This window comes from Haliotis rubra, unplaced genomic scaffold (assembly GCF_003918875.1).
Source record: "Haliotis rubra isolate DU_JTF1 unplaced genomic scaffold, ASM391887v1 Scf35, whole genome shotgun sequence".
Classification (NCBI taxonomy): Eukaryota; Metazoa; Mollusca; class Gastropoda; order Lepetellida; family Haliotidae; genus Haliotis; species Haliotis rubra.
The window spans coordinates 1863563-1878851 of NW_025767024.1; the positions used below are offsets into that span (position 1 = coordinate 1863563).

At 38.1% G+C, this 15289-nt stretch overlaps 1 protein-coding gene across 1 annotated transcript in view; it reads right to left on the minus strand.

The window, feature by feature from the left end:
- LOC124284997 (homeobox protein Hox-B4-like) overlaps window positions 1-15289 on the minus strand; it is a 43763-nt gene that overhangs the window by 15192 nt on the left and 13282 nt on the right. Inside the window, exon 2 of the mRNA XM_046721137.1 lies at window positions 9537-10226. Coding sequence (XP_046577093.1) covers window positions 9537-10107 — 571 coding nt within the window. The 5' untranslated portion in view covers window positions 10108-10226. The remainder of the gene's footprint in view (window positions 1-9536; window positions 10227-15289) is intronic.

Sequence of the window (15289 nt, forward strand, 5' to 3'; positions counted from 1 at the left end):
ACTTTTTTGCTTTGATATGACATGTGTTTTACTAAGATGTCGTCCAAAACAGCACATGAACATAATCCAGATATTCTGCGCAGCTGACGTGTGTCATGTTAACGGTTGCAAGTTTCAAATTATGAATGATTTCGTTTCTTATAAAATTTGATAGTGTTTTCCAGTTGGCGATATGTACAGAAAACGGGGGTTTAGAACGACACCGGGTGTCGTGAATGACACTTCCGTGATGTTTGGTCCCACGGGTGTCGAAAGAGACGACTTAGTGGTCAGTTTCGGTGATGTGGTTATTGCTGGTCATTGTAGGTTATGGAGTGGGACAATGCTCATAATATCAGTCACTGGTTAGATCGGTCCAGTCTCGATTATTTACAACTTGTTATTTATCTATACTATTGCCGACAAGGAAGCGTTTCAATGAGAGATAGATAAGAATGCGATGCCTCTTTGGTAACGGTGTCAATGAAGGAGTGAGTGAGTATGGTTTTACGCCGCTTGTAGAAGTGTTACACTAACATCATGACGGGGTACTCCAGATGTGGGCTTCACAGACTGAAGCAATGTGGTCTCTGGATGTAAACGTTTGTTAGTTTTCCTTTCTAATTGCTTCACATTTAAACCAGTAATAGCGCACCCCGAGAGTCAACTTTACATTTCGGGGCAGTACTATTTATGAAGACATAATAATTAATATGACGATTCTTTGGACTCTGTTCACCATTTTCCAGTGCCTTTGTGTCCATATATTTATAATCATTGTTATGATTTTACATAAATTGCCAACATTGCGAGACTGTCAAAACAAAGCGCCAAACATGAAAAGAGTATTATTGTAATCTAATGTGTTTTCAACATTTCCACCTGTTTTTATTTGTTTAATGAGGCTTGTGAAATCCATACCAGACAGATTAAACTACAAGAAATCTGTTGCCGTTCGTTATCATCGGTTTCGTCGAGAATAACAACCCCCATTCCAACATGAAAGAAACGGGTCAACGCTTAATATAATGTTTAGTGGTATCATTTCTTCGCTTTCCGGGTTGTCTCCCTTCTTGCGCACTTTCTCATATCTGCACAACGTAACAACTCCACGGCTGGAAGGGGTGCGTGAAAAATTGTCCCTTCTAATTAACCCTGTGGCTTGTCATGTTATATCACATCTTGAAAATATTTTGATGTCTCTTTCAACCTTCAAAAGTTGAAGATTGTTGAAGTGAAATTGACATCTGAGTGATAGAGATACATTACATCTCCATTCCGTCCATTACGCTAACGACATGCAAACGACATGGTCACGTGACATCAGGAAGTCATGAACCCCGGAATCCGGAGGAAAAAGATGAAAACGAGCTTCCAAATCTTTTGAAGTACGTCGGCAGAGGAACTGGACGCGAGGTACCGTTCAGCTAATTTTTTCCTCTCTGGACAAATTCATTTTTTACGAACTCCCGTGGATTCACGAGGGTGCTATCGGAGCCCATTTCTTAGTCCAATTTACTAAATGTATGTATAATTCGGAAGGGTATTCCCCTAAATGGTTTCCATTAGACGCTTTACGTCAAGACACAGCAACGAACCGGTCTTGACAAAGATGGATAGATGTTTAATCGCGTTTTTGCATGTTACAACAAAACAACCTAGCTCGAGTTTAGAACGGTATCGGTTTATTGGGCCCATGGGAGAAATTGAAAAAAACCAGCTCATGTCACAGTGTGATCACGGCCGATTGATTTGGTCTATATATCTTGATAACAACGGAACTGGATACGATCCTTGGAAAACTGTGATGGGTGGAGGAAAATACGGCCTCCGAGACCCGATATCGGGACGCTTCAATCACAAGATGGAAAAAGAACAACACTGAAATAGATTAGAAATAGATCACCCAACTGTCTTTATACTATCTACAGGTGCAGTGGGAATACGATGCTAATATGAAATAGATCACAGTGGGACATTTTAGCTTTGAAAAATGGCTTTAGAGCACTATCGTTGAGAAATACTGTATATTAGTATCATTCAGAGCTAGTAGTATGATTTTACTGTATGGTTGATTGATGTCTTCGCCTGTTGCTACGGTCTTGTGATATGTCGTTTTGCAAAACGAGGTCATAACGCTTCAAAATCTTTTATATGTGATTTTTGCCAAGATTTATTTAATAACTTACTTTCTGCAATATTTTAATGTTTAATTCTCATATAATTCAGTAATATCGGGGTAGCCTAGTGGTTAAAGCGTTCGCTCGTCACGCCGAACACCCGGGCTCGAATCCCCACATGGGTACGATGAGAAGACCATTTGTGGTGTCCCTCGCCGTGATATTGCTGGAATATTGCTAAAAGCGGCGTAAAACTAGACTCACTATTATTCAGTATAATTTGGAACCATAAACGTCTGTACTGTTCCTGCAATTATCCTGTCCTATTCTATCCTGGCATTTCTGAAGGATAATGCACCTATATAAGTTTCCTTTTTACATGAAGCTGACATAATTGAACATTGTTCAATACGTCGTAAAACTCAACGCACTTTCTGGTCATTCTTAACCGTTACTTTTAGACCAAACTATAAGGTTTCATCGCATTTGCACTCTTCAACAGGTTTTGAGGGAAAGGTTTGCTTTCAACATATGTGGTCAGGGGGTTCTAAGACTTCTTCAAGCTTCCAAACAGCTTGCATTCGTGGAAATTCTATCTTTTCACATGTCAATAAAATCTTGTAGCACCCCATCAGAGAGTCAGGTGGCCTACCATTCTCGTGCACTGGCAGGCCCGAGGGTTGACGAACGGGTGTTCACGCCTTAATTTATAACCAAAGAGATTTTCGCAAGACTTCAGCAAGTCAATAATAAATGTAAATGCACCGATTGCAATTCACGAGAGTTGGAAACACATAAGGTACCAGTGCCACATAGGCGATGAAATCTGAAAGACATTTTCGAACTGCCAGGAACCAACGCACGCAGTTGACCTCTCTCTTTGGAGCTTGTTAGGTAGGCGCGAAAGAGGGCCAGAAACCATTGGAAGTGCGCGGTAACCATTATCCAAATATTTCTAAATGGTTTTTAAAAAAAATAATTTGCGAATTTAGTCACAACTAACCCACTGTTGGTTTTTTTACTATGATTTATCCAGGCTTGTTGATTTGTACAGTTGTTTTGTTTATTGTTTTGGTGTGAAACGAATTGTGCGATTTTACACTGCGGTTGGTGATAGTTCCTGTTTGGCCCTGCTTGTGTTATGGTCGATTTAAAATACATTTATCATACATTACCTGAAAATGAACAGAAGCGTGTGCAGGCTATACCCAAACCTCAACAATGCGTGAGGCGTTCATTTGACTTCGTATTGTTTGCCTAAATACCGTAATTGAGAACGAGAACGTGCGTGACCACACAATAAATGATTTGCTGTCATAATGGTAAATCACTTCCCGAGGTGATAGTCTCATCTTTAATCTTACATATTCACAGATGTAAGTCTTGATACCCGGCGACCATTATATATAATACCGGTGAACGCTACGAACTACACATCTGTTGTTAGTAAGCCACGTCAAGCGGTTGGTCAGAGACAACAACATTCAGGTGGATCTTACAAAGAAAAAACTTGGCATTTATCACAGAATCTGCCAATATAAATCAGAACCAGGCCAAAATCTCCCTTAGCATGGAAGCAGAGTGGGTCACATGTTTTCAGGGGTCGGTTTTCCCAAGTGTCAACGTTCCGCCGGATGTATTGTCACAGGGGGAAATTTATATGGCCACCGGCTTCTAGGTATTGTACTGTACAGCAAGACTGTTGATGATGATGGTGTCGATAGTGGACTCGGATAAGCTCAGGCGTCGGGGTCAAAGGGAAGCCTCTCGTAAATTTCTCCAACAACAGCGTGACTTATAATGGGTATTTAAAGGTTCGTAAAATGTGCCCAGTTGTGACTTAAATGTTGGATATTTAATCACGACAGGTCAGTTGTAAACGCAAGCCAAACCTACAGATTCGTCACTTATTTAACAGTTTCATGCAGTGTGCGCTGAAGTAGGGCACGAGATCGTGTTTGCAGTGAGAGCTTCTTCAACTCACACTTGAGGGTTTATATTCGTTTTATTGTTGTGGGGATCATGATGTATCTATTGAATAGTTGACATATTTAACGACCCCCGAATACATTTTCCGCCATATTTCTATCTGGACACGTGGGTATTCACGGTATTTGTAAATTACACTACTTCGAAAAGATTTGTTTACAAGATCCCTGGATTGTCTGGTCCAGATCCGATTATTTACAGACCGCCGCCATATAGCTGGAATATTGCTGAGTGCGGCGTAAAAGTCAACTCACTCACTCATTTTTATCTTTAATTTTTACATTTTCTTCACACTTTCATAACATTAATGTTTTACACAATTTACAGACATTTACGCTAATTTTATCGTAGGCATTAGTGCACACTAATTGGAACGTTCCACCTGTGTGCAGGTAAGCGTATTGCTGTCACAACAAACTTTGTAGGTATTATTCACTGTAGCTATGTTTTCCTGTAGGCATTAGTAGACCAAACCATTGTGGATACAAGATGTTTGTTTGTTATCTTTTACCTCATCCATTGTTTACCTGTTAAAATGATAGAATGGTAGAATACAAGCCTACATAAAAGGAAATCACAAGAACGAATCCCGCCTTGCCATTGATAAAACCTGAGGTTTAGTTAAACCAGGTAGAGCGACGTTGACAGACAAATCGTTACTGATTATCGAATTTAATATTAAAATACAGGTTATGTATTACTCAGTGCTTATTTTATGCGAGTGATACATTTCAAAACGACGAAATTAACATGAAAACAAAAGCTGCAATGTATCTTAGTCAAACGATAATCATAATCCGTTTGATCAAAGGTCGGCGCCTGAACGTCATAAATGCAACTATGACTAAAGATTACGACCGACCGTCGCTACTCAAAATCTCATCAGCCCCACGTGAAATTGACGGCAATAGCGAGGCGTTAGTGTTCCAAATACCCTAACGACATAATGTAGTTTTCAATTCCGTTATAGGACCTGGTTAGAAATCCCGTCTATTGAGAAAACTAGACATTGCGTGGAAAGTGTGGTTGGAATAGTATTGCTTTCCTCTTAAAGCAACGTGGAATAATTTTGATCAATAAAATCTTTCGACTCTTATGCCCTGTTGCCAGAAAATTGTGTGTGTGGCATTTTATGAACATGTAACAATTTTCCGACTGAGCGAGTTGTAATTTTCATTTTCAAGCTCGATTACTTTTGAGAGGAAACAACAAAACGGAACGCGCATGTTATGAGATTTAGGGGGAGTAAGGTTTAGTTTAGTTTTGAGAGGTATTTGTAATAAAACTACAAAATTTTGATAGCGATTTACATATTTATAAACATGATTTAACATACCGGTGAAAGTAACATGGTTATCGCCATTTCCTGTGTTTTCTCAAACAATGGGTTACATTAATATAAACACATAAAAACCAACCAACAACTAAATATACATGTCATGCTTTTGTGAAGGTAACAGCCTGACATTAAATCGTCTATGTCTATGGGCCACTAACTGTGTTTACATTCTTCGAGCGATTCATATCAGAAATCCACGCTTACAAACCTTGAATATCCAGTTAAATGCTAATTCAGCACTTCAACTTATGATATAATATAATATAAATAAAATGTGACATGGCGTTGAAGACTTAGAGAGCAAAACAGAGTGAACATCTTAAGGTAAATGTCAGAAGTCAGATGTCAATATCACCTCTGTCTTATCTAAATGGTGTTTATTTCACGTGTTATAGACTTTTGATCACGTGTGATAATATCAAACTTCACAGTAACCGAGGTTCAGTCTTTCTAAGATTCTCCCTTTTAATAGGGTTTCTTCTGAAAGATATATCATGACTTCAATCGGTACACGCCCAAGTAAATAATTTGCCCAAATTATTGTTGAGTGTAACACAACCTTACTCTTAGAGGTTGCAGTGAGCTATTTGAAATCTACAAAGATGAAACGCTTCGCAAGGTCAGATGCCGAGCTGAAATTAAACAGACCCATTCCGTTTCTATTTGTTCTGTTATTTCCTCTTTTGATGACGGTATATTCCACATCCCTGAGTTAGGATCTCTCGTTTTGCCGACACTTCTCCTTAGACTGGCTGTTTGTCAAACGCTTTTTTCTTCATTTACCCGTTCATCGGTATAACGAAAAACACAAAATCAAGCACTATTAAAAAACTACAAGCGGAAAGTGTGAAAAGAAATTAAATTGCAGAATACGGACTGGATATCCCGATTAAAAAGCTATAAATTCTATGGTCCCTTTACATAAATTGCATTTGCATTAATATTCGTTACAACGAGGTGAGAGGACAGAGGATTCGCCAAACTGTATAGTGAAGAACGTTTAAGTAGCTGCAATCGATTATGTTACAGTTGTGATAATTAAAACAACCCTGGCTGCTTTCAGGATCCTAATAATGTTTTAAAAGGTGAAATTGTATCATGTGGTGATTGATACGAAAATGAAGAGATTAATTGGTCCGATAACACGAATCCATGAACTAATTTATAAACTCACACTGAAATTGCTGCTAAGTCAGTGACATCACTTTTTCATGCAGACACATATCAAAGTGTTACACGGATTGATGATGACTAACGAAATCAACATAATTTTGTACAATGAAATGAATTTAATTCCAAAATGAAAATTATTTTGTCACTATAATTTATACGGTGGGAAAAATCTCATATTCCAATTCCATAGAGTAATTGTGTGCAATGTTATCTATGAATGAATTAGGGAGTACATATATCTTTTTCCTATCCCAAAGACAACAGATGTAAAATTATAGTCATTTTGCATGCGAGGACACAGTCATGATGGGAATACGATGGAAATAGACCCAATAAATTTCTCTCTCCGACGCCTATCGCGATCATTCGATAACACGCGCGCTAAAAAACCTTGTTGATTTCACACCGGTCCAAACAAATATATTACCCTTTATATATTCCCGTGACTACAATGTTGTGGATTAAACGGATATATCGGACCAATAACATGTCATGTAGCTGGACCTGGACCATGGCATACTAGTTAGATATAGATATTTATTTTATGGGATTCGAGGTTGTTTCGCGACAAATGGGAAACATAAAAACGGATTTACGTATCACTTGCAGCGGCGAGGCGTGTTTTCAAGCATTGATTCTCGATCGTAAAGATTGCCTTCCCCAGTTAAATCTTTAGACGTCTTTTAACCCCACCATGCTTAATAGACTGTTTATTTCTCATCTCCATGATCATAAATCTGGGCTTGAACAAGACTGATAGCGAGCGATCGGCGTGATGTGCCATTGCAAATGCTCGTGCTCGACGCTCATTGCTATGGATGTCGATTTCATGATGTCGATGGAGCTTGTGGATGTTGTTTACTGGTCGTCTCCATCCATAAATATAGACGGAGGGTATTGGAGGGATAGCTGGCTTGAGGAGTCTAATAAATGAATTATCACATCGTATTCACGCCATGGAGGTTATAATGAGTTATATCGCCATTGTCAATTTCACAATGTTTATATAGCAGCGCAGAAATTTATTCATGAAATTGACGCCATGGTATGCTCATTTCACAATCTCGGTTTCGATATCATTCACATATTGACACAGTGCTGTAGTCTCCGTTGTTGTGGTAGAGAGTATTATATAACAGTATATTGTTATGTTCATTTGTTAATGATTTCAATACATAAGGAACACCTCGTTAGCATATATATTTGTAAATGCATGTACCATTAGTCGTCGTTTTTTCACACACTTCAATATGATATTTGTTATTATTCATATTGTTTAATTTCTTTCCAACTAAATACATCATATATTTGATTAACAAAACAGAATACGGTGTAAGTTCTTTTTCAAGCTTGCGCGCGTTTCAGAAGCTGAAATCAGGACATATTTTAGCCCGAGGCATGTTCCTGTTTACAAATGTCAACATAATTAATGATGTTTTTTACACGGCCCCGCTGCTTTGATTGTTTCCAGTTCTCTTTAAATACATGTTTCTCGCTCCATTTGAAAAGGGTTTGTTTCTGAGTATAATTATGTAATAACGCTGTTTTCTTTATAAATATTGTCAATAGCGTATGGCGTTTCCATGCTGATGAACGTACTAATATGCATGTCTATTTATGTAGTCTTGCTAAGTGCTTTGCCATATTTATCTGAACAAAATGCATAACCTCTGCCGATGATGTATGTTTTATTTGATTGAAATCAATCGTTACATTTATAAGCAAGACTTTGAGTTAAATGTGAATTCGAAAGATCATATATCTTCCCTAGCGTGTCAGACGGAATATATATTCAACTATGACATTTTGTTTAATGTTATTTTATATCAAAGAATTGGGTTTCACACACAAAACTTAAACATACACATCACGTATTAAATATTTACTCTTGGAAATATCTTAACGACTCCTTATCATATAGATGCAGTCATTCAGGCGGATGTATTTGGAATATGAAATTTGGTTTAAAAAATTGTCCATGTGTAAGATTGAAATAATGGAGTCTGACATGGAATGATGTTTACACGGATGAAACCAGTTCATGAAAAGTTTTATGATAAATACAAATATGTGTCGGTAAGGACAGGGGATATATTTTATTTCTGATGTCGTCATCAACATTGTGCACCGGACAAGAGTCTTTTTGCTATCGTCGTTGATTTACGACAGTGAATAGGGCCTTCATGTCAGCACCATTTGTATAGTTTTACGGAAAGTTAAAACTTCCGAGTCTCTCTTATGATCATTATCAAACAATTATAGACTTGAATTTCAAACTGCTAGTAAGGGGTACATTTTGTCACACGTAAACGACAGTTTAAATTTACGATTGGCAGCCACGTTAAAATTTCAGTTTTCTATTCAAGTGCTTCTGACAACATTTGTCTATGCATATTTATGTTTAGTTTGGATCACTTGGGTAAATATTAAATCAATATTTCGTTTATAACACTATAACATTGTATATTTCAGCAACGATGGATTTTCACCTTTTCAATTTCGTCTGAAGATAATCAGTGTCACTTATTTCACAACTCATTATTCTAAGGTAATAATTGTATATTTCAGCTACGTGGGTAGATTTTGAACGACACCATGTCAATTTCGCCTGACGATAATCAGTGACACATATTTCAAAACGTGAAGGGGCTTGTGAAATGTACATATGTTGTGATATGTGATATGTACATCCAGTGTTGTCAATGTCAGTCAATCATGAAAGAAATCTACAAATTCCACAGATATCGCCTCACGACACTAAGAGCTGAGTCTCCTTAAACAGATTCGAGCAGTGAACAATACCACGGAAATAGACATACTCCATTTACATAAATCCGGAAAAGTACCACCAGTGATAGTATCTAGCGGTGTTTCATTTCACAAACAGGTGTACAGTCTCAACATAATAAATATACAAGAAAGCAAAATCTACATACCTGAGCTGTATTGCATTCGTCGCATCCACGGGTATATCTGGGGTGGGGGGAAGTTCTCCGACCTGTGGCTCGGGTTTTGATTGTGTTGATTCTGTCCTGGGGGGTGCGGCGACGGTTGCTGTGGGGACTGGGTTTCATGTCTTGAGGTGGGTGAGCCAGTGGAATGAGCAGAATTGGGCCGGCTGTCATCAAGACTTGTGTTAAGCTGACCGTTTGGGAAATACCCCCCGTTCGAAGCAGATGAATTACTCCGGAGATCACAATTGCGATCGGAAGTGTTCATGGGTACAGCATTGTGGTTTGAGGATTGTATGTGGGGTGGGGACGAACAAGGACTGGATGCCGGGAGGTGAGTGAGGCGAGGGGTGGTATAAAAGTCGCCATTTTGCTGGTCTGTTATCCTGTCGCCCCGGTTAGCACTGTAAGGGTAACGGGTCCCGGCAAAACTGGAATAAACACTGCCGGTGGAGTGATAATTGGCATTCCGCTCGAAATTCCCGTCCGAGCAATTGTCTAACCCGGCTGTTTGTCCATAGCATGTTGAAAGCGAGTTTACGAAGTAAGAACTCATCTGAATCGAATAATATAAGATCGTAAACCTGTCCTTAGCGTCAAGCGATGTTGCGCTTAGAATGAATTATGATGATTCGCTCGTACGCTTTGATTTCACGGTGGAACAGGGTTGTCGCACTGAAACGAAACCAAAGAAGAGTCACGTGACTGGGGCAGCCAATGAAATAGCAAAGTGGATTGAGCGAGGTGAGAATGTCATGGAAAAAGGATTTGAATATGGCTAGTGCGTTAATGCTTCCGTGAACGGTCCAAATGTGAAATGAATTTAATGTTTTTATCATTAACCTAAAGAGGTGTCCCTTGACGTGGCATTTTTCATGCTTTCTCAACCTAAAATTACCTTTTGAAAGAGATTTCGTTTAGCGATGTTTTCATTGCGAGAGATACTTTCTTCATTGAAAAGAAATACATTTAAGTAAGCTTCATTCAAAAGCGTTTACACTTGATAAAACACATGTGACATTTTATGATTTTTTGTGATAACGAAATATTGCATTCATGATGAAAAATACGTACACACAACATAATAAAAGTAATTAGAACATGTGCCCATTACGGATAGTACGTTAATGCACGCGCGGATAATATTCAGTATAGAATTTCAAAAAGTCATTTCTGGTTCATTAATTTTTCAAAGTATAGAAATGTGAAAGTTCTAAAAGAGTAGATTTTATGGGCTAGCATTTCGAATGCTGAAAACGATCTATCTACCCAGATCTTAATGACAAGGACAACAACTACTTTCATTTCAAAGTGATGGCCTTTGTCTCGTCAGTGTGGCTTTCTGAAATAAATATACATACTCATCAACATGATTTCAGCACATCTCTTTGATTTATTTATCACCATTGCTTCGCCATCTACTGATTTGTCTGCGGTATGATTTTGATTGCAAAAACAGACATGTTTTAAGAGAGTTGGAAACGATCATATGTTAAGAAATAAGATCATATGTTAAGTTGTACTTAGGCATAGCACCAAGTAAAAAGGAAATTGATCGATCATGCCAGATTATGTTCGAATTGTATCGATAAACATAGTTCTAGCAACATAGTATAACTTTATTTACCTTTTATTTATTGATTGACTGAAATGAAAAATATTTCTAAACACTGTCGAAGCTGGGATGTTTTGTCCTTTTTACGCTATAGGTAAAAAATGAAAATATCGACTTATTGTGTTCTATGACAATAGCACTGCTTTCATTCTGTGCATGAATCCAGAAATCTGTTGCATAGATCTTAAATGTAACTGATACACCTCAAATATAAATCAAATAATCCCCAATCAAGCCGCAATGACTTAAGATCGCCTGAAGATAATAACATCAAAATTAATCAAAAGTTACCATTATGACTATTTTGACAAAATTCACGATTTATTAACAATTTGAGACGAGTCATTTAAATTCGCAATAACTGTAACCAAATATGAAACCGGCATTTGGCAAGAGCTGAAAATTCACATCAAGATTTAGTTAATATATCTCCGATATTGGTGAAACACGACCCAGTAATACATCATTACTATAGGACAGGCGCTTATTTACACCCCGTTGTTCATTGCACTGCTGGAAGGCTGTATAGATACGACAATGTGCTATAAACAATGTCGATTGCACACCATCGCCCCCCTTGCCGTATCTTCCCGTTGTAATTGTAGCATGGCGTTCTCCCCCCGTATAACAAGGGAATATCCAGCATGGCGCTCGCTAGGCAAGCACATGAAATGTACATCCAGTGTAATGATGTTCATTACGGAGAAGAGCGCCAACCGACTGTTATATACAATTCCCTAATGATATGTACATGTGTACGTTGAAAGGGACATCACAGCATATGAAATAGGACACCTTAAACGAAATATTTACATTATGCATTTTAACTCCTTCCCAGGAGATTTAGATATAGTGTGCTGTTTCATCAACTGTTTGTGGTTATGGATAAGGCCAATCTTCCATTTTTCCAATATGAATACAATAAATTGGATTCTAAGTGTACATATTCATGCGACACTTGAGTGATGGGGTGTATAAATATGTGTTAGCAAACGCTACCAGTATTGAAACAGTTATATACATTCTTAATATGCATAATCTTTGTACAACCATCTTAACATCTCGAACTGAGTCTACCCTCAACTCTAAACAATAACCCCATGAAACTACCCTAACCCCCAACCTAACCATAACCTCAGCGAACCATACTCGTATAGCAGAAGAAGTCCTGTTTAGGCTAGGATCTTTGCTCGGATCGAGTTAACTTCAGCACAGCGAATGAGTAAAGCTGATTTGATGGTTTAGCCTTCGTGGTATATTAGAAACTATTATGCGGTATACTCCATTCGTGCATTTCAACATAATCCCAATCTCTAAAAAAATATGTATATAATTTGCATGCCTGTGTCACTCACAAATTCACAAACACATGCTTATAATAAAGATATCATCAAAGTCACAGTTTCACCTGTCTTGATATCCTATAATTGATATCAGCAATCATACATGCTTCACTGGGATACACAGTTATAATGCAAAGTGTTTTTGTCGGTAATTAATATGCAGTTTAGATATTTGTACTAAACAGCTGGTATTCTCCAAGTTTGAATACCTCGTGCTAAAAGCGGATTAACAAACAGAAACAAAAACCTTACGCAAATAAATAATCATTGTGATGCCTGGTATTGTCCTCCGTTATGTGTTCAGATCGCTGAGTAACGTCAAGGGAATAATTGCTTGATTCCTCAACTTATCATGCATGGCTTCGTCCAGAATGTTTTTATTTCGCCTCCCATGTCGTAAATCTTGGTCTCTGTATAAACCAATTAGCGAATAGTCCATAAGGGTGAATCAACGATTGCCCTGTGATTTACAACTCCGGTCATGGAGTATCACAGAATATCACACAGTATCGCAGATTGCGTTTCTGTGATACCATCAGTCACGTGGTGTCTTAACACCGATAGTTACTAAGTATGTTTACATGTTGGTGTTGTCTGTTTCAAATGTGTCAATAATGAGGTGTCGATTGCGTGCGAATCGTGGCGGGTGTTGATAACAAGGGCGATGCTGGGGAGGGGTGGGGGACGGAGAGGGGATGACGTAGAGAGAGGGAAGACCAGTTATGCCACCAAGGGCTTCGTAACGACCACAGGTCATATTTGTCTTAGCTAATGTGTCAGAAAAGCCATTTCAATTTCATACCGGTCAAGGCCAGGCGGTTGAAATTGAGGCGATTGAATGTCCCTAGGGGACGCTGCTGTATGCTTTGAAGGGTCAGAGGGCAGATGTGATGACCAGTGACTTTCACGTGGAGGTACTGACATGATATAGTAGGGAAGCACGCCATATCACTTCAATATAGACGTATTATAAGACCTCATGACGATTGAATAAACGATTTTTGTTGCATTAATGTAATGCGTGGCGATCCCCGGTTAGAATAGTCACCAGAAACCTACACTGGTCAGACCAGGTGACCTTATGGATCCGGTGGTCAGTCTCCGTGAATAATTACGTGTCATCGTACCCGACTACGTTGACCGTTGACCACAGTATCGATCACTGGATTGTCTGATCCATACTTGATTGTTTACAGGTCCACATCATAGAGTTGGAACATTGCTAAGTGCGGCGTTGAACACAAAACAAACTTTTGACATATATAAACGCATTTTGTTGTTGTACGAAATCGATTTGTGTCAAATGCATATTCAGAAATGCTTAGGAATATTAGGTGGAAATAGTGATATCTCCATGCCCGAAAAAAACTACGTTCCGGTAGTTTAAGAGTATCAAGTATATTTCATATTGCCCTTATCAACCTTTGAGCCAAATGTCTTCCAATGTGAAAGACATCATGATGCAAGGATAGTGTGATACCATGCCAACCATTCGAATAGTTTTGCTTGTGCTAATGTCTGTGTGGACATGTTATGCAAGTATGGATTCAACGAGTATTTGAAATTCTTAAGATTATGAAGATGTTTTAGATTCTCTTCATGGCGATTTCGTTAATATATGTTGTCCTGATCTGTTTCAAATCATCACTTGTGTTTCAGGATGTATTTATTTATCTTTGCTGATGTGGAACATGGTAAATGTATTATTGATGTCGAATTCCATTTCCAAGCCATCATCATGTGTTTTTGTCGTGTTAAGATTATACATGATATGTTTTAAAAAGTTTCGCCATCGGTGTGTTAAAATGTTTTTCTTTACAGAGGTTAAGCAAATGAAAGTTTTCCAACTGGAATATCAACTTTGCGTTTTAAAGGGAAAAAAGGGTAGAAAAATCTCCTCTCATCATTTACATCTTTACCAAATTTCGCCATGGACCCGAAATAGTGCAGCAATGAACCTATATCATACTCAGCTTGGTTGAATGGCGGCACACGAAGGGCTGAAGTACACTCCTCACCGCGTAATTGAAATGCAATTGACGCCCATCAATTTCAAGACCAGAGATCTCTCCCTAAGAGCAGAATCTGATATAAAGCGCATCACTAGCGACATTGACAATACCCAGGCTACACGCTCTGTATGGCAACATTCAAATCAAAGTGAAATTGACTGAAATTGAAAACCCTAAACAAACCATGATGAAGCAGACACGTGCATTTATTGATGAGGCTCAATGAGAGTGTGTTGTCATTACGATATTGATGTGCTATATACAACGTAAATATAATTAAACCAAAACATGTAAATATCAAAAGAGGTGTGTACCAGAGACAACCACTTACATATCTAAAAAAATCGTTATGATATGTTATAATGTTCCTCCTGAAAGAAGTTAAGACTTTCATATTACAAGTTAATATGTCTTCCACATAATCGATTTCGTTGAACAGGTAAACCTGTATTTCACATAACACCTCGGTTTTGTTCTTCATTATTGCAACTTTTCCTAGGTTGGGTGGTCGTTCCTAGTATATAACAGCTGTTTTGTTTTGTTTTTAAATAAAAAAAGAACATTCGTGTTTTCCTGCATTTCCAATATATTCTCATACGTATGACGTGAAGCGAACTTGAAATAAAACAACAACAATCTTTTTGAATTAATGACTAATTACAACTGACAAATACTGGCTGGCATTCTAATCACCCGTTCTGCAAAGAACTTAACCTTGTCAATTACACAAGATACGCACGTACAGAATAATGTCGCGCACGTTGTCAA